Source organism: Oxyura jamaicensis, chromosome 19 (genome assembly GCF_011077185.1).
Source record: "Oxyura jamaicensis isolate SHBP4307 breed ruddy duck chromosome 19, BPBGC_Ojam_1.0, whole genome shotgun sequence".
Classification (NCBI taxonomy): Eukaryota; Metazoa; Chordata; class Aves; order Anseriformes; family Anatidae; genus Oxyura; species Oxyura jamaicensis.
The window spans coordinates 10,931,878-10,949,316 of NC_048911.1; the positions used below are offsets into that span (position 1 = coordinate 10,931,878).

At 47.9% G+C, this 17,439-nt stretch overlaps 1 protein-coding gene across 1 annotated transcript in view; it reads right to left on the bottom strand.

Moving 5' to 3' along the window:
- Positions 1 to 1,891: 1,891 nt before the first annotated feature.
- The window catches only part of CLUH (clustered mitochondria homolog), a 28,081-nt gene continuing 12,533 nt past the window's right edge, over positions 1,892 to 17,439 (bottom strand). Inside the window, exons 12-26 of the mRNA XM_035343074.1 lie at positions 16,720 to 16,824; positions 15,491 to 15,591; positions 13,661 to 13,813; positions 13,012 to 13,074; positions 12,089 to 12,333; positions 11,212 to 11,296; positions 10,423 to 10,576; positions 9,929 to 10,068; positions 9,735 to 9,815; positions 9,010 to 9,135; positions 8,236 to 8,357; positions 6,782 to 6,875; positions 5,909 to 6,043; positions 4,583 to 4,656; positions 1,892 to 3,824 (exon numbers count right to left, since the gene is read on the bottom strand). Of these exons, the coding sequence (XP_035198965.1) occupies positions 3,656 to 3,824; positions 4,583 to 4,656; positions 5,909 to 6,043; positions 6,782 to 6,875; positions 8,236 to 8,357; positions 9,010 to 9,135; positions 9,735 to 9,815; positions 9,929 to 10,068; positions 10,423 to 10,576; positions 11,212 to 11,296; positions 12,089 to 12,333; positions 13,012 to 13,074; positions 13,661 to 13,813; positions 15,491 to 15,591; positions 16,720 to 16,824 (1,847 nt within the window). The 3' untranslated portion in view covers positions 1,892 to 3,655. The remainder of the gene's footprint in view (positions 3,825 to 4,582; positions 4,657 to 5,908; positions 6,044 to 6,781; positions 6,876 to 8,235; positions 8,358 to 9,009; positions 9,136 to 9,734; positions 9,816 to 9,928; positions 10,069 to 10,422; positions 10,577 to 11,211; positions 11,297 to 12,088; positions 12,334 to 13,011; positions 13,075 to 13,660; positions 13,814 to 15,490; positions 15,592 to 16,719; positions 16,825 to 17,439) is intronic.

The following is a 17,439-nucleotide window of genomic DNA, read 5'->3' on the forward strand; positions in this document are numbered from 1 at the left end:
TCAGCGGTAGAAGGACAAGGCTGTAACCTTGACCATGATGTGGGAGAAGAATGAAGCAAAGCCACCCTACCAGCTGTTTTCCCTGTAAGCTTCTTGCATGGTGTTACCTAGCAGCAGACGAGCTGGGGCTGCTCTGTTGATGATCTCTTGGGGATGTTCATTTGTGACCCACTTAACCCAACGTCCAGCTCGAGTCCTGCTTCTGGCTGCGGTGAAGGTCTGGGTGAGCCAGAAAAGACTTGAACTGATGAATTAAGATGCAGGTTTTGAAGAAAGCCATATAAAAACACAGTAAGTGTATCAAAAGGAAAAGATAAGGCCTAGTAAAATGTGAGTTGCCCTGAGGCAGTTGTGATGCTGAAGCACTCCCAGCCCCCAAACCACTGCCGTAGTGACAGCACCCTACAGCAGCCGTGGCGTGGAGGAGAGGCACCTCCTGGGGTGGTTGCTTGCGTGGAGAACAGACAGGTACTAAAATGTTCCAGCAGCCAGGCTGAATACGAAGAGACGTTACACTGGTAAGAGAATGGGTTCAGCCGAGCGGGCGGCTCCACAGGTACCGTGGCTGCCGTGCAGGGACATTGTGTCAGGGTGTAGACAGCTGATGTTTGCTGCTGAAAGCCCTTTGGCTGGAAAAGAAGCAGGGAGGCTAAAAAGAGTGGGTTTCTTTCTATATGCCATCTTCAGCATTGCTGATGGTTTCAGTATGGCTCTTAATTTAATGCTGTGTGGTTACTTTTGCCAGGCAGGGGCACAGGGTTACTGCTGGCTCCGGCACCGGGGCGCTGCAGGGCCTACGTGCCCGACAGGCGGAGAGCTGTTGTGTTGGACGCAGCGCCGCAGGGGAAGGTGCACTATACGTAGTGGCATAAATTAATAATAAAGTGGGCCTAACAGACATAAGCTGGGCTAGGTTTGGGAGAGCTAAGTGCAGGTTCCTGAACTTCTACCCTCTTCTTGGTCTGGTGTGGTCTGGCATGTCCTCGCTTTGGGTCAGGGCTTCCAGGGTCATTTGTCTGCTCAGACTTGTGAACTGAGCACCTGAGAACACCCAAAGCCAAAGAGAGGTAAAGAGGATTATGGCCCGCTTGTTAAATGCAGTTATTGAACAAATTATAGCATTCAAGCTGCTTAGCTCTGTTAGTGAGACTGTGTGCTTCTGCCTCATGTCCCTGGGTTACCAGGAGAGCACCTGGGCCTCTGCTCAGCCCCTTCTCACCCAAGCAAGAAGTGGGCTCCTTGCCTGGGGGGTGTTTGAGGCGTTTGTTAACAGCTGAGCCTGGCTCTTGGTTTTTGGCTTGCTGGGGTTATGACTGGTGTGTGTTAGTGTTATTACCGATCGTTTGGAACCAAGTCCTGGGACCCCGGGGGGGGGGGCAGCTCCTTGTGGCACTTGGATAATGGGGGAGGCAGGGGGTACAGAGAGGGGCAAGTATCAGGCTGTACAAATCTTTAAGAATGCCATTTACTGACATGTTCAAGCAGCCCCCACACCTCTAAAAAGGTGGTGGAGCTTCTGCCCTGCTGGAGGCAACCCCGGACAAACCCACGCTTCCTTCTGAGCATCGCTGGGCCAAGCCGGCCGGGTAGCTGCGTGTGGCAGCTGCAGCACCCACCTGCAGCACCCACCTGTGTGCAGGCAGAGGAGTGCTGGAGGGGGCGTTATTTCCCCCACGGCAGCCCAGCAGAGGTGCACGTTTTAAGGCTGCCACCTAACGTGACCTGTTCTGGGCTAGGGGCTCATGCTCAGGACAGAAGGGGGGGGCTCTGGGATGGTGCTCAGCTGAGTTATCCACCACCTTCGAGCCATTTTTAAAGAAACTGATAAATAGTGTCTAAAATAGTTTCAAAAGCTTTTAATGGACTAAAAGACACTAGCAAAAGAAAGTTCTTATAGGAAAGATGCACTGTAGTCATTTATTGATTGCTTTCCATGAAATTCAGATTTTTTTTCCAATAGGAGCAAGGTCTTTTACAGTAAAGACTCCTCCTGCTTTGCCACCTCTAACAACTCGGAGGCTGCTCCCCAACTTCCCTTCCCCCCCCACCAAAGTTACAAATACCTGTAATGTAGTACAGGAACCCAAGGGTACAGAGCACAGTGACAGCACTTGTTTCTCCAGAAGGTCAGTAAAAGCAGCAATGCAAATTAGCATAGGGTACTAGCCATGACAGACAAAATGAGAAAGAGACTGGACTCCTTTGTCAGCACAGGATGGTTGGGGACTAGCAATCAGAAGTTGCTCTACAGCTTGATCTGTTTGGGAAAAAAGGACATTCAACTCTGTCGGCATACCGTGGCCTGCAGTGGCTAAGTCTTACCTGCTTCGTGACTTGCACTACCAGGGGAGCCTGTGCTCGCCCTCTGAAGTGACGATGGGATGTGTGTGTGGTGGGAGAGGGGGAAAGAGAGGCAGTCCGTGGCAGCTGCCACTTCAGTAACATCCATTGCCAGCAATGGAAGCTCCCCTGGGAACAATCTCAAACCCTGTGTGCAAAACGTGAGTTACGAAGACATCAGCCAGAGGCTTCAGTGCTGGGGGGAGGAGGGGTTTTACTTAACTCCCCCTCCTTGCCCCAAAGCCTACTCATTTCATGTTGTATGAAACTCATGATTCCAATTTAGTTAAATTTGGCAACCAGGTTAACGTTGATCAGCTCTGTGGTACAGTTGCTATTTAAATGAGATCAAGTCCCTTTTTCTTACTTTTCCTCCCCTCAGTTAAGTAGGCAACAGTAGCCCAATAAATCATTTTAGTTCAGACCTTGTTTGATGCCATTACCAATCTCGTCTAGGCACTGGGGTTTCCATTGTCATGGAAGTTTGTGCGCTTCAGTTATCAAGCCCTCACTCTTTGGATACAATATCCTAAGTTACTCAGCTACAAGCAGAGCAGAGGTGGAACTGTGAGTATCATATATATTTATATATATATTTCTCTATATCTTGAAAATTAGAACATGAATGTTACAAAAAAAACTGACTTGCCCAACTGCCAACCAAAAGTAGAAAAAAATGGTTAAAGGAATCCAATGGCTATATCCTGATGTAGAAAATGCTGTACATTTCCCCACTTACTTACATACACACATTACAGGCTTCAGTTATCTGAGCAATACAAATATGGCTGCTTAATTTTCCTTAGCACAAATTGGGATAGTGACTGGGGGGGGGAGGGGAATAAATCTTTTGGCTTGGAATCCACATCTTACAAGAATGCTGAGCAGCGGATAGGGGCTGTTTTTGTACTGGTTTTAGCAAAGCAGTGTCCTTAGTCAACATAAAAATGACCTGAGAAATGTTTTATACCTCAAGACAATTCATTTGGAATTCATATGTACAAAGTAGAAATAACTGATGATATGTGCACACACACACATACACACACACACAGGCACAACAGCCTCTGGCTGTGCTCACCTAGGATGGGTCTTTCATATGCTGCTGCATCCTGGCCGCCTTCCCCCTTCATGTGGCAGATACAAGCTCAGTCAGACAGATTACATTTCTCAGATTAGTTCTTTGCATTGTATATTAATTGTACCAGTGCAATAACATTGTCAAAAAAAGGAGGAGCTGCTCCAGGGGAGTCCAAGACCCTGGTTCAGATTCAGAAAAGGGTGGTTTAACTTTTTTTTTAAAGCGAGGTACACATTAAGCAGAGCTCTGTGTTAAGGGGATCGCAGCGGAAGGCATGCTTGGCTCAGCTTCTTTCTCCTCCACAGCTTTGTCCTCTGGTTCCAGCTGTTCACCACTTTTTATGCTTTCCTGGAGCTGCTGGCGTCTCTGCACCTCTGCCTTAAGGTTCTCCAAGTCTTTTTGGCTGAGGGGGGAAACCAGGAAGGGTAGCAAATATTAACAAGTATAAAGAATGGAGTGAAGCAAAGGGCAGAGGTAGCCATCGCTGTTCTCTACAGTTAGGCCAACACTACTCACTTCATTTCTTACGGATAGAGACCACTGACTGTACTTCAGCTACCTCCTGCTCTTCCAAACAGAGCTAAAGAAAAACAAACCCTTTGCTGCCAGGGGGACAGGCTGAGAACAGGAGACAATGGGAAATACCAGCTCCCTGGCTGCTTGCAGAGCAACCCGGGGGAAGCTGCACCATAATGGTCTTGCCCACATAAGCATCATTTCTCAAGGAAGGTTCCCGGTTTCCTTAAGATGCATGGAGCGGTTTTATGAGAGCAGAAAGCTGCTACAAGGTCACGGCTACAGTCCTGTAAGAGACCCTGACAATTCATGCAATGCTCCTCCAACCAGGAGCTCTTCTAGCACTGTTACAGCTTGCTGAGGGATCTCAGAGCCATCCCTTTACAAGGGTTCAGGAGTACCTTCAGGTGACTGTGGCACCTTCAAAAGCAGTTTTTTTTCCTGCAGGAGTGACAATTTGCCTCGTGCTGGCAGAAGAGAAAAGGTATGTAAGCTCTGGAAACTCCACATTTTGGGTGAGAGTGACTCCATGTAAAGGGAAACACGGGACTCATGCTACCTCAGGAACAAAGCACGAGAGACTGCTTGGCTTCTACAGGCATGAGTTAGGACACAAAGGTACAATGTACATAGTTATCACTCTACCTTAGCGGAATGAAGAGAATTCCATTGATAATGTTGAGCTGCTCCAAGATGCTGGCCATACTGGGAGCTGTGAACTACAGCAGAAGTTTAATGTCAAAATCCAGGCTGAACAACTGAGCAAATCCAGACCAGGCAATAACCCTCCTTCCCCCCAGCTATAAAAGGGGCACTATGTACCAACAGGTGAGAAAAAGCTAGGTCTAGCAGCAGTGACTTTACAGCTCTTATTTTTGCACCTCTACAGTGAAATATTCTGATGAGGTTGCAAATGAATTTCTAGGACAGATGGACTCTAAGTAATACTGCTGCTTCTGGGACTGTCCTGCTGTATCAGCTGTGACATCAAACCTCAACTTGCCTGCTTTCCCCTCTGCCCCCTCCAAGTGTTGTAGCATGGGTAAACTCTTTGGTACTCTTCGATGGGTTTAAGCCTCCTAGTGCAACACAGACTTGACCACTTACCCGATTCAAGGTCCTTACACTCAGATTGCTCCTCCACAAACTCCTGTTCTGTATCCAGTTCTTTGCAGTGAGAAGAAAACCCCAGCACTCCCACAGAGAGCTGTCCTTCTCTGCCCTTCCTACTGGGAGCTGCCTGTGCAGCTGGAAGCCCCTTCCTCAGCCTGCTGCCTAGCAGTCCTCTGGCAGCCACTTGTGCACGGCATGGCAGGGAGAACACCCAGCACACAGGTGGCTGTGCACTTGCCTAGATATGCCACAGACAGGCTGGTGGGACTTGCCAGGTGCACATGCAGATAACAGCAGTTGGTTCCTGCTGCGTGGAAGGCAAGGCAAAGCAGGCACCCACGCTCTGCTGTCCAGCCTTCCCAAAAGTCCTTGGATGGACAACAAAGCACTTGGTGAAAGATGCCCTTTTTAAAAAAAAAAAAAAAGGATGAGGAAACTGAGGTGCTTTCGTATTGAGTCATGTGCCTACAGCCAGTGAGTCAGCAGCAGGGGCAGGTTTGTGCGTAGGTGTCCCGGTCTCCCACAGTACAGGCTCCCCAGTGTGGGCTCCCCAGTTTGAGCACCTGGCACAGCAGCCAGCTTGGCTTGCCTGCTTGAGCTCAAGAGAAAGAGCCCAAGCCCAGAAGAGCTGTATGCAGCAGCAGAGGAAGCAAGTGCCCAGTCCACAGCAGTAACACCTTCCTGTGTCTATCTGAGCCTCTGCCTTTCTCAGGGACCTCCTGTCGGTGTCTGGCACAGCTGTTACTGCTCCCTGCACAGGCAGAGGGCTGCATGCTCACACGGCCTTCAGTAGCAGCTGAGTACAAATCTCTGCATTCATGGCAAGTACTCTCAACTGCTTTCATCGCATAAGGTTACCTTAAGTGGCATGATGTTCGCATTGGAGCCATTCTTGTAGATCTCATTCATTGTGCGTTGAAGAGCGACCGCTTGCTGAGTCAGGTATTTCAAGTACTCAGAGCTCTCTTTGGTCTTTTCGTGGTGTTCTCCAAGCTAACCAGAAAAGGAAATAAAAGTTGTGTTACAAATCAGGGTGCACTCCTCATCTTTGCCAGCTCAACATCCGTACAGAAAACCATCAGAATCGCATTTGACCTGCTTTGGCATTAAAAACCAAACAGAAATCATCCCTGCAGGAACCTTGTTGCCCAAAGTACAACTTTCTATCAAGTAGAAGCATGTTTGCAGGGTGAGAGGCATTCCCTCCACCAGGCTGTGCTTTCAGCTAGTGATATGGCACGGAATCAGTGTGCAACTGCAGACATGTTCAGACAGACCCCAGGCTGATGCAGAAGTTTCACTGTGCATCAGCAAGGGCTCCGAGCGAGAGGGTTCTACCCACAGAACAGCTCAACTACCAAACTACTTTGGATCTGGCATTTGAAAAACAGGTGATGCACGAAGCAGAAAGAACAGACCAGCTCTTTCCATGCCCTACCAGAACATGGGGCTAGGGCACTAACACAAGTTCCTGCCCAATGGCAGGGGCACAGCAAGAACAAATTAGCAGTGAAGTCCATTCAAAGACTTTCAGAATAAAAACCAATCAACTACAGCACAGGGCAGCAATTCTGTCCCATCCCTAGAAAGACAGCAGCTCCCTGGCATCTGCTCAGAGCTGTTTACAAGAAGGGCCTCCCTGAGTTTAAGTTGCAGCATCCCTTTGCAGCGGTAGTACTTGTTTGGGGCAGAAAAGCAACACAAGAAGTTAGCAGCATGCACGCTTGTTACCTGGTTTTTGTAGATCGTGTAGCCTTCCTTCTCGTGCTGCAGCGCTGACCGGAATTCTGCTTTGCTCTCATACACTCGGGCTACCAAGTGGTGGCTGAGGGAAATAAAAGGGTTTAGCGGTGACGTAATGAAGACACGTTTCTGTGCTACGGAGAGCATGGCTTTAGCAAAGCAAAACGTAGGCTAGAAGCCTTAACAGTCCTGTATTTGTCTTTGACATTGCTGCACACTGCACCTTTGGCACACTACACTGACGTAGGCTTGATTGTTACAGAAGTGCTGAGAAGTGACCTACAGAAGACAGGACTGAACTTGGGATTTTTTTTCCTGCTGCACCCAAGAAAGCTGAAGGTTGCAGCAGTGCATTGAATCTTGCAAGACATCTGCAAGAATATCTCGTTAACTGGAGAAGGAGGAAGCAGCTATAAGCCCTTTCCCTTTCAAAAAGGGCTTTTTGTTTCTTGGAAAGCAAAGGTGTTAATAACTTGATTAGTCCAGACAAAAAAATTAAGTCTTCCAGCACAGAAACAACCAGCAAACAGTGGCAAAGCTGGGATCCAAGTCACCTGGTTTCTCTCCAGTCTGGAGAGTTGACTTGGCTTGGACTTCACTTCCTTAATGCTTCTGGAATGAAAAAAGAGACTTCTATTTTTGGCAATTTTACTCTGTGGGAAGTGATGGATCTCATCAAGCATCCCAGTGCTACCGAGGGAAGGAAAGTCTTTCTCCAGAACAATATCCATCAACTGCTAGAAAACAAATCAGATTCTTGTGGGTGCTTAATAGATTTATTTTCACCCTGATGAAGAACAGATGGGTTGCAATGTGGTAGTAATTAGGAGTGGGCCACTGCTTGGTTGTTTGTGAGCCAGTTCTGCATTCAAGGACAGAGCATGCAGCACTGAAGAGCAGTGGGCATTTAGAATAAATCCTGAAGGCGCCAGCCACTCGTAGCTCCCTTGGAAACAAGGTGCTGCTCAGTATTTTACTCCAATGCAAGGGTTTAACGGTGAAGGACAAAAGCAGATGAAATGTTTCCTCAAAGGTAGCTCCCTGAGGGCTGAAACAATTAACTACACGTGTTTACATTGCATCCCAGTCTCCCAGTATAATTACACAAGCCTTGCTCTCCAACCTTCAGTTGCCACGTGCTTTTTTCCTCACTCCAGCCTGTGAGTACCAGGGTCATCCTGACGCATTTTTGGGGCAACCAGCATTAAGCAGATCCCACAGTTAACTTCAAGAACAAGGGATCTCTCTCCTTCTAGATCGACTTGGATGTAGCATTACCTTGACTGCATGCAGCCCACCAGTCCCAAGGAGTATGACAGCTGGGATGAGACTGACTCTAATTTAACAGCATGACTGGACAGAGACAGCCCGGAGCCCTCCCATGTGAGCGTACTCGCTCTTTACCAGCACGGTGACCCAGCCCAGCACTCCACCTGCCTCACCTTAGTGCAACTTTCAAAGACTTGGAGCCGTGGTACTTGGAGCTGATGGCCAGCGCGTTCTCCAGGAACCGGAGGGACAGGTCATACTCCATAACCCCGTGGAGCACCAAGCCGATGTTGTTCTGCACAGATCCACCACGCAACAAGTAGTCAAGTAGGCATTCGTTAAGGCCCAATCAAAATACGCATTTACTGCCTCATGAGTACCAGGACTGCACAGGTATTTGCTGCTTGAAAAGACTCGAGCAGACAGAGGTCCCCAGTGGTGTCTCCAGCACACCATGTATGACTGGAGACCACTCTCTCCCTCAGGGACTAAGCCCAAACAAGCCAAACAGAAGAAATATAAGGAGCCTCCTCATCCTTGGAAATACTCAAGAGCTGCCTGGACGTGGTCCTGGGCACCCTGCTTGTGCAGGGGGGTTGGACCAGATGGACCCAGCAGTCCCTTCTGATCTCAGCCATTCTGAGGTTGTGAACCCTCTCCATCTTATGTAAGGGAAACAAGGAACGGGCCAAATTAGGCCAAGCATTACAGGTGCTCAAGTCTAAGTCTCCAGTGTCCCAGTAGGGAGCTCCAGCCACAGAAGGCTGACCTCCCACCTCCCCAGCTAAACAAACTCCTTTTTTTCCTTTCTTCTAATGGTACTAATGGCTTGTAACCCAGGGATGAAAAAGTACCTAAACGCACAATTCAAATAGTCTGGGTGTTTGAAGTTCAAGAGGTTTCTTAAGGGTTAGACTCAAAGACATTGACTCTAGAAGATTACTTACATCTAAGAGTGCCATTTCTGGGTGATCCTCCCCAAATACCAATAGCATGAGGTAGCGTGCACGGTACAGTAAGTTTAATGCTGTAGAGAGTTGGCTGTTTGCAAAGCAGTACAAAGCAAGGTGCATCTACAACAAAAAAATACAGCATTAGCGTTCTTTTACCAGTTTGTAAAACAAATTGATCTCTCCTTTCTACTCCTTTCCTCAGCTGCACACAAATATAAGTATTTTCCTTTATAGTTAAAAAGATTTCAGCTATCCAGAAAAGTTATAAGTCTACTGGTTGACTTACAGCTACACTAAGGGATCCACATAAGATACAGCACTGAAAAACAGCCGAACAGTTTAACTGCAGTATCTCTTACGCACCTCGGAAAATATTTCAAAGCTGACCCATAGTTATACAATATTCTGATTGTGCTCCTCGGCAGGGTTCTTGCCTTTTTTTTTTTCTTTTAACATAAGCCCAGGGTAAAAGCCAGCAGAATTAATAAATATATATATATAAGCATGCAACAGACAAAATCCCGGAAGCCTGAACTGAGTAGGACAAACACTGATCATACAGAATCAAAATAATGAAACTCGTGATGGAAGTGCAGGATTCTGGTAAGAACAGGGCAGAAGAAACTGCAACTGTTTTCTAGATTCAGACATCAGTTAAGGCTCTGAGAATAAGCACATACCCAGGGTGCTGCTTCTCCCCCAGTATCCTGCGTACTTACGTATTCTTGAATTGTGTTGGGATGTTCGATACCCAGGACCCTCTCACTCATTAGCACCGCTTTCTGCTGATTACTTAAGGCCTAAACAGAAGAGAAGATCCAAAAGCAAGTCACACAGATGTCGTGCACTTGAGCAAGCAAGCACGTGGAAGGAACAGGAGGACCAACAGACACTGTCTGAGACCTTTGCTTACCTCTGAATAATCTCCCATGATATAATTGAGACGAGCTAGCAGCCTCAGGCAGGCACAGATTTCTACATGCATAGCACCATACACATTGTTGAACAAGTTTAAGGCTTCATTGATGAGCTCACAGCCCTCCTTCAAGAAACCTGAAAAAAATACATATTCATCTATGCATACATAGTAAAGAACCCCTAATACTACTGGAGAAGCCACGCGTGTGGAGCGAGACACGTGTGGCCAGCAACAACAGTGGTGGGCTATGGAGCTATAGGCCACTGCCCTGTGTAAGGGCTGAACCCTAGGAGAAGAACTGCTGTCCTACACCCATCCTAGCTCACAGCTGGTATCCTTACAGCAGCTGAGTGCTTCAGGTGTTTTTGGAGACTGTGACTCAGCTAAAACAGGGTAGGTGGGGGACATACTGGCGGAGAGATGCAGGCCAAGCCACACAAACCCCACTCCTCTTATCAGAGAGAGGCACAGGCACGCTGGGTCCGTACCTTGCTGAACCTTTGCTTGCCCGCTCTGGAAGAAGTGGAAAGCATCTGAGGCTTTGGGGTTTACGTGCTTCACTACAGGGAAGATGTTGAGAATGTCCTCCTCTGTGAAGGTGGGCTTGTGCCTGTTGTCGAAGTTGTACTCTTTCAGCAGTATCTGGAGGAACAAAGACGACGGGAGGAAGTCACAGTCACCACCTCATGGGTGCTTAGCAAGAGGAGAGGAGAACCAGTCTCGATCTCTGCATATGGATTTAGTCAAAACATCTCCTGCATCACTACCTGGGGACAGTGTTTTGAAAGGTAACGTAGGTGAGCACCACCACACACTTGTGGTGAGAGTTCCACACTGCTAAGCTACAGCCGAGCCCGCACCAGGGGAAGCCCACCCAGCCTCACTCACACACACCCCCTCACACACCTCTCAGAGGAGGGAGAAGGCACAGTGGCAGGGAGGGAAATACCCTGCCCTGCCTCAACCGAGGACAACCCTGAAGCCCTGCTCTGCTCTTTGGATGGGGAGTGTGATGGTTTGGTTTGTTAGAGTTCGCTACAGGAATCACGTTCAGACCCGCTGATCTTCCAAGGGAGATGCATGACCAGTTCACCCTAAAAGGCAACTGGATTTGAAGTCTCTTTTTGCAGGACTGGCCCCTGTATTCCAGCACTAATGCCACAAAGACCTCTAGGGGCTTGCGCTGTCTGCCTTAGCGGCTGTCCCTGCAGAGCTGTCTGCACTTCATGCTTCTCAGTACAGAACACAAGGGGAGGGGAGAAAATAAGTGATCTTACTTGGACTCCAGTTTTGAGGGAGATTTCACGAAGGAGGGTGATTTTCTGTAGATTATACACCTCAGCTGCCTGGTCAGCGTTCTCACTGCAAGAAGCACACACAGAGGCTTGAGCTCCCCGGGAAGTTGCTCCTCACGACCTTCCCTACGCTGCAGTGTGTCAAACATAGCTCCCTTTGCACCTAGCTGCTAACTGAGACCAGTCGCACTATACTGGATGCCAGTGGTCTATTAAAGCTTCCCGAGCTGCACGTCGCTACTTCTGCCCGAAACCCTCCATCTCCACAGCCCACCGCAGGGTCTGGGTGCAGCTCTGCACATCCTCAGCTCCCAGGAAACGCTAAGCTGTCCCTGGCACGAAAGGGGCGATCGCTGACTTAGCCAGCTAGTCATGATTTCCCCCTGAGGACCCCATTTACGTGCAACTTCAGTTGAACATCTGTTTGCACCTGCCAGCAGCCTTACTGGCCTTCTCCATTGCAACTCCAGGAGAGGTTGTCCTTGTTTTTTAGGAATAGAAGCTACTTTCAGCTTAAATTATCATCCATATGTACAAATATATTTTGCCTACACTCTTTTACCTTCTTGCTTTGTGCCCCCTACCCCACACTGCTAAGGAGAGCCTTCCCCTTCTCCCCGGGGTTTCCTAGGTGCCTTTGCCTCACAGGCTTCATCTCACTTCAGATTTCAGCTACGCTTCCCCCTGCTGCTCTTTGGCTGATTTATTTCCATTTTAAGGCCACAGTATTTCCTCCAGAGTACAAATTTATATTCAAACAGAAAACAGATCAAAAAGGCAGGTCTTATTAGAGAGCAGTCAGAGCTACCGACGGTTGGCAAGAGTTCAGGCACGAGTCAGGGCAGTTTGCTTCGCTTACCATTCAAGACTAAAATCGAAGTAGTTCTTTGCTTCTGAACAAATATTCTTCCAAAGCTCCTGAGGGGTCATGCTGGCCCAAGCAGTGTTATCAGCATTTCCAAGGTTCCTATTTTTCCTTTTCTTATTCTTTTTCTTGGAGACCAGCTCATCAGCTGGAAGATGGGCAATGGGATTTGGAAAGGAGCTTAGAAAGCAATTGAGGAAGTGGCTGATGGCTGCTGATAAACCCGACAGCTCCACACCCTACAGCGAGACACTGAAGTCAGTCATGGCATACACCTGTCAGAGGCACTACTCTGACCCTGAGCCTCGCACAAATCCAGTCCTGCCAGAAACAGGGAAATTTTCCAGGCCAGGAAGAGAAGAGAAGCAAGGAAGAGGCAAATATTTGCAAGGGGAACTAGCACAGACAGAATTATGCAGATGTAAAGGCACACACACACATGCACAATATACAGTTCTACTTTGTGGTGCTACCTGGGAGAGAAAAACTAGAGTGTGTAAAGATTTGTCACTGGAATAAAACCAGGTGGACTGCTATGCCGCATACGTACAAGTATAAAGATGTATTACTGCACATTTAATTAAGAAAAGCTTCTTAGAAGGGCAAAAGCAACAGAAAACACATTACGAGGAAGACAAGCTGTGATTTCACATTTAAAAGCCTTCAACATAATGAGTGAGAATCTGGGGAAGAAAAGCATGAATGGTTATTCTCTGGGAAAAGTATCTTCAAGTGGGAACTTGTCTTCCCTTGCACGCAGGCCTATGCCTATTTTAGCTCTAATGAGGTTGTACTTCCTGTTGCTAGGAGACACCCATGAACTCTCTAATGAGAGAAGAAACTCAAACAGCTCTCCCTTTGTAAAAAAAAGTCATTAGAGAGAACACACAAGGCAAGAGTATGACTGCAGGTCATACCTGGAGGTACGTCTTGAAGATGTGTTTGGCTGATCGGGTGATCAATTCACTGATGCCAATTTTCTACCCCAAGGAATACAAGAAACAGAGACCACGAGTCAGTCAACAGTAACAACGAAAAAACACACTTTTGCTTTGAAGGGGGCTTTTATCAGGATCTGCAGAAGGCACGTTCCTCAGTTCTTACCCTACGGCACGGGACTGCCCTGTGTTCAACAACGCTCCCACAGAAGAGCCCTCTGCTCGCCCGTGGGCGAGGTGCCCGCCAGCCACCCCTCGCTGCAGAGCCGCCAGGCAGCCACGTCTCAACACCACATGCCAGCTTGATCCAAAGCCTTGCCAGGTATTAGAGGCTTAAAAAAATGCATGGCTTAAAAATCCAACTGTGTGCTGCCTGCTATTACACTTGGGAATCCCTGAAGCATTTTTCTGTCCCAAGAGGACACTCAAACACCCTAACGTTATGAAAGTAACTAAGGAACTGGGAGTAAAACTCCCCATCCACCACATAAAGCACGTCTTCCTCCTCCTCTTACTGAAGCCATTTATTTTTCGCAGAGAAAACTATTAGCCAAAATGGCATCTACACAGGGCAAATTATGCCAGAGGCAGTTGGAAATGACAGCCCAAAGTTAAGCCTGATGCTTACAAAGATGTGATCCAGCTGAGCACGGCCAGGGGTCTTCGTGATGAAGTTGATCACTTTGCCTAGGTATCGCATGTTGATGCCCCTCTGGTGCATGGCCTCTGCTAAGGTAGCCCCATCCATCGGGAGCACCGTGTGGTCCAGGCAGTCTTTGACCTGCAGGGTATATGCAAGCTCTGGTTACAGAAACAAACATGAAGGGAAGAATTTCCATTAAAAAAAAAAAAAAAAAAAAGATTGGACTGGGGAGGGGAAAATATGTTCACTAACAGAGAAGGCAACTTCCAAAGGTGGTATTTAAGTTTAAAACAAGGACAGTCGTAGAGCACGAGCAAGGGGAAGGCCCGCAGCAGGCAGCCCAAAGCAGTCTGCACAAGCTCCTTGCCGCTTTCAGCACCTTTACTCGCGTCTCGGCGCTGAATGAGCACTACGTGCTCCCAATAAACACCGGGAAACGGCGGTGCAGAGAGATCACCTGCCGCAGTAAAACAGCTCAGACAGCACCCAGCTCCCTGTGCAGACCCGGCAGAGCGGACAGCCCGGCAGGGTCCGGAGGACAGTGTCCTCCCAGCGTCTCAAGCAGCATGAGGAGACCTGTGGAGGCAGGGGCAGCCTTCAGCACACAGCTTCCAGCAGCGTGCCCAAGGCCACACACAAGTGGAACAGAGCAAGCATGCAGAGGACTCATGTCTCAGGCAATGAGGACCTCCTTCCCTTTGGCATGGGCTATTTCACTGAGGTCTGTGGAACTAACAGGCTATCCCTTCCTTAAGGGCCATACAGTCGCTAACTAAAACCATTTCCAATTAAAAGGCTACACGGAGTTGTACACACTTTGCTGATAAGGGGAGATGGCACTTGCTAAGTTGTGTTGCAGTGCTGATAAGAGTCATTTAATTCACGTCATGGAGTAACATCAGTTCCTTTCTGATACACTGAGCAAGGAGGACTGCCTACTTACAGCAGCTGGCCTGTAGCCTGCCCTCACATACATGTCTGTGAAGCATTTTGCATTTATGAACTTGTGCATCAAGAACCTTGTAAATCAACACTCATCAGGTCCTTTTCTGATTCATTCCCCCTCCCTTTTTATTTGAAGATTGAATAGCTGGCCTTAAAAGCTTGTGCTGACTGCAGCACTAGTGGATTTGCAGGGAGGTACAGTTCAGAACTTTTCCAGCAGGGAAAAGCCCCTCCTAGGTAACACCAACAACTCCTGGGCCTCTCGGAGTCAAGATAAGCAATTCCACCCTCCTACTTGCAATGCCAGCTGTAATATACATATTAGCAGTCACTTTAGAGAGCGACTTAAGAAACACCAGCTGTTCCCTTCTTATCTAGCCAGGCACACGGGTTAGCACTCAAAATGCTTCAGACTTCGAGAAGGAGTTTTTAGAATAGATATGAGCAAGAACAGTTTCCCAGTTCACTCCAAATCATTCGTCACCCACTGAGTCATGATCGAGGTCAGATAATACGCTAAGCTGTGTGTGATGCCCAGGGCTAGGGAGGATGACTTTTGTGGTCTTTACTGCCACAAACTCTCAGCAATAATGTTAATCACTAATGCCAAAAATTCTTTGTTGGAGTGAAGTGGGAAAACTGCTGTGGTGCAAGACAGGAAATGGAAAACCCCTCTTGTGTCTGTACTAGAGATACTGGCGCTGATCACCGTACTTCACCCCCACTGCCATAACTTGGCTGCCAGCAAGAGAGCACAGCATTTGCTTGGGAGATGATGTTGATGTACCACCATCTCAGTGCTTGCTGTGGGTGGCCAGACTTGAGGTGAGCTTTCAGAGAGGACGTTACTGCTGGCCCTCAGTTCCTTACCAAGCCTGGGATCTGGCATGAGAGCAAGAACGCAGCAGCGTCCTTCAGTAACTGCTTCTGATCCTGCACCTCCTCTTTGCTAGACTCAGGAAAACGAACACCTAGGAGAGTAAAAGAGGAAAACACAGAACATTAACTCAAAGGAAAGCTAACTCACCTACAGAAGACATACAGTAAGAACAGGTAACAAGCTAAAGACATTCTGCATCGCTGGAAGCAGAAATGCTTCTTCAGAACTCATCTACTCAGCAACATGTTTTGATAGGAAGAGCATTACCTGCTCCGCCTGGCTCCTGGCTGTGCTGCTCTGTGCCCAACTGTTCTTTTCTAATGCAGCTTGTAAAGGCCCCAGTCCTGCTCTTTATCTGGCCCATTTCACCTACCAACAAGTGCTGCGTACAACTCCAGTGCAAAAAGAGAACTGGCTAGACCAGGGCGGCGCATCTCAGAAGATGGGCCAGCACGTACTGCGGGCACTCGAAGCTCAGAGGCTTTTGCATTGGCACTCCAAAATTAAAACAAAGTTCTAAGTGCTAGCTGCACAGTCAGTGCCAGAACACTAATCGTTACCGGCCTCAGAAGATGTTTGTGCATTTCAAAACACATGCTCCTTCTGACATGTTTATTCCAAGATGAATTCAACTACATGACCCTTTCCTTGCAATTTACATGCACACAGCCTCTGCGTTCACCCCCACAAACACAGTTTTACTGTATTTCCAAATAAAGCACACCGATTCCAGGCACTGAAAAATGCGTCCGATGCCTGCAACCCATGTATGTGTTTGAAACGGCACTGTGACCTGCTGACCACACGTTGCTAAAACAGCCCCTGCCCTTCACTGTGGATCCAACATCACTGATTCAACTACAACTGTTGTTTTTTGTGTTAACTACGTTAGGATCAAATTTACTGCCCTCCCCCCAGCCTCTTTTCATGTGGTCCAGCAGCTGGAACGATGGAGAATCACAAGATTCTTGGCAACACTCTGCAGACTCCCCCAAGTGCAGCAGTGGGAGACAGCTTACTGCCTGCCTTTCATAGTTGGAGCATTACAATCAATTCAATTTTATTCTTCTCTGTATCTTTGTGCTGCATGGAGAACCCTACATTACGCCAACTAGCCAAAAGCCAGTGGTATTATTGGCTTTAGAAGATACTTCTGTCTGTAGCAGGCTGCACAAAGCAATCCTCTGAAGAAAGACCAGAACGAACTCTGTGCACATACCTGGTGAGAAAATATCTGGGTTAAACCGAATGTCAAATGACGTGTCACTAATGGAGCCTACAGCCTTGCAAGCATTTCGAATCACTTCTCTGCTTTTCGGATCCACTGGAGCAGGAAGAAAAATAGAATAGAAATGAACGTGGATTTCAGAAAATGACAAGCCTAGCTATTAAAGAGAAAAGTTTTGTTACTAAAAGCAGTAATAATGGCACATTCTACAGGAATCCATTATAAAAACAGTCAAACATAAGATATGTGGAAAGGGGAATAGTTGCACAAGTGCAAAATCTGAGCAAGAGCACTTAAGATGACCTAGAAAACAGACCCTCTCCCCAACCACAGATACTCAGAAATTCAAGGCTGCGACTTCTGAAGGTGTTTGAGCGTTGCACGCATTCTGCTCTGACACAGCCCGTTCCTCTCTGCCTGCACTAAGGCTCTTCGAGCTCAGCCCTGGATGCTGACCATGCAGACCAGCTTGCTGGCCAGGCTTCTTCCTGCGTCAGAGCTGAAGGGCTTGCCCCATGTCAGAGACACACAGTCCACCTACCCACCTGCCCCCAGGCAGCCAGGGTGATTAATGCATTAGTGTGTGAACAGCTCTATCAAAAGAGCTAAAACATCATTGACAACAGAAGCCAGTACTTGTCCTGTTTAACAATGAATAATCACCCTGAGCACCCCCAGTTTGGCAGCGCTCCGGCTGGAGACACAGCCCAC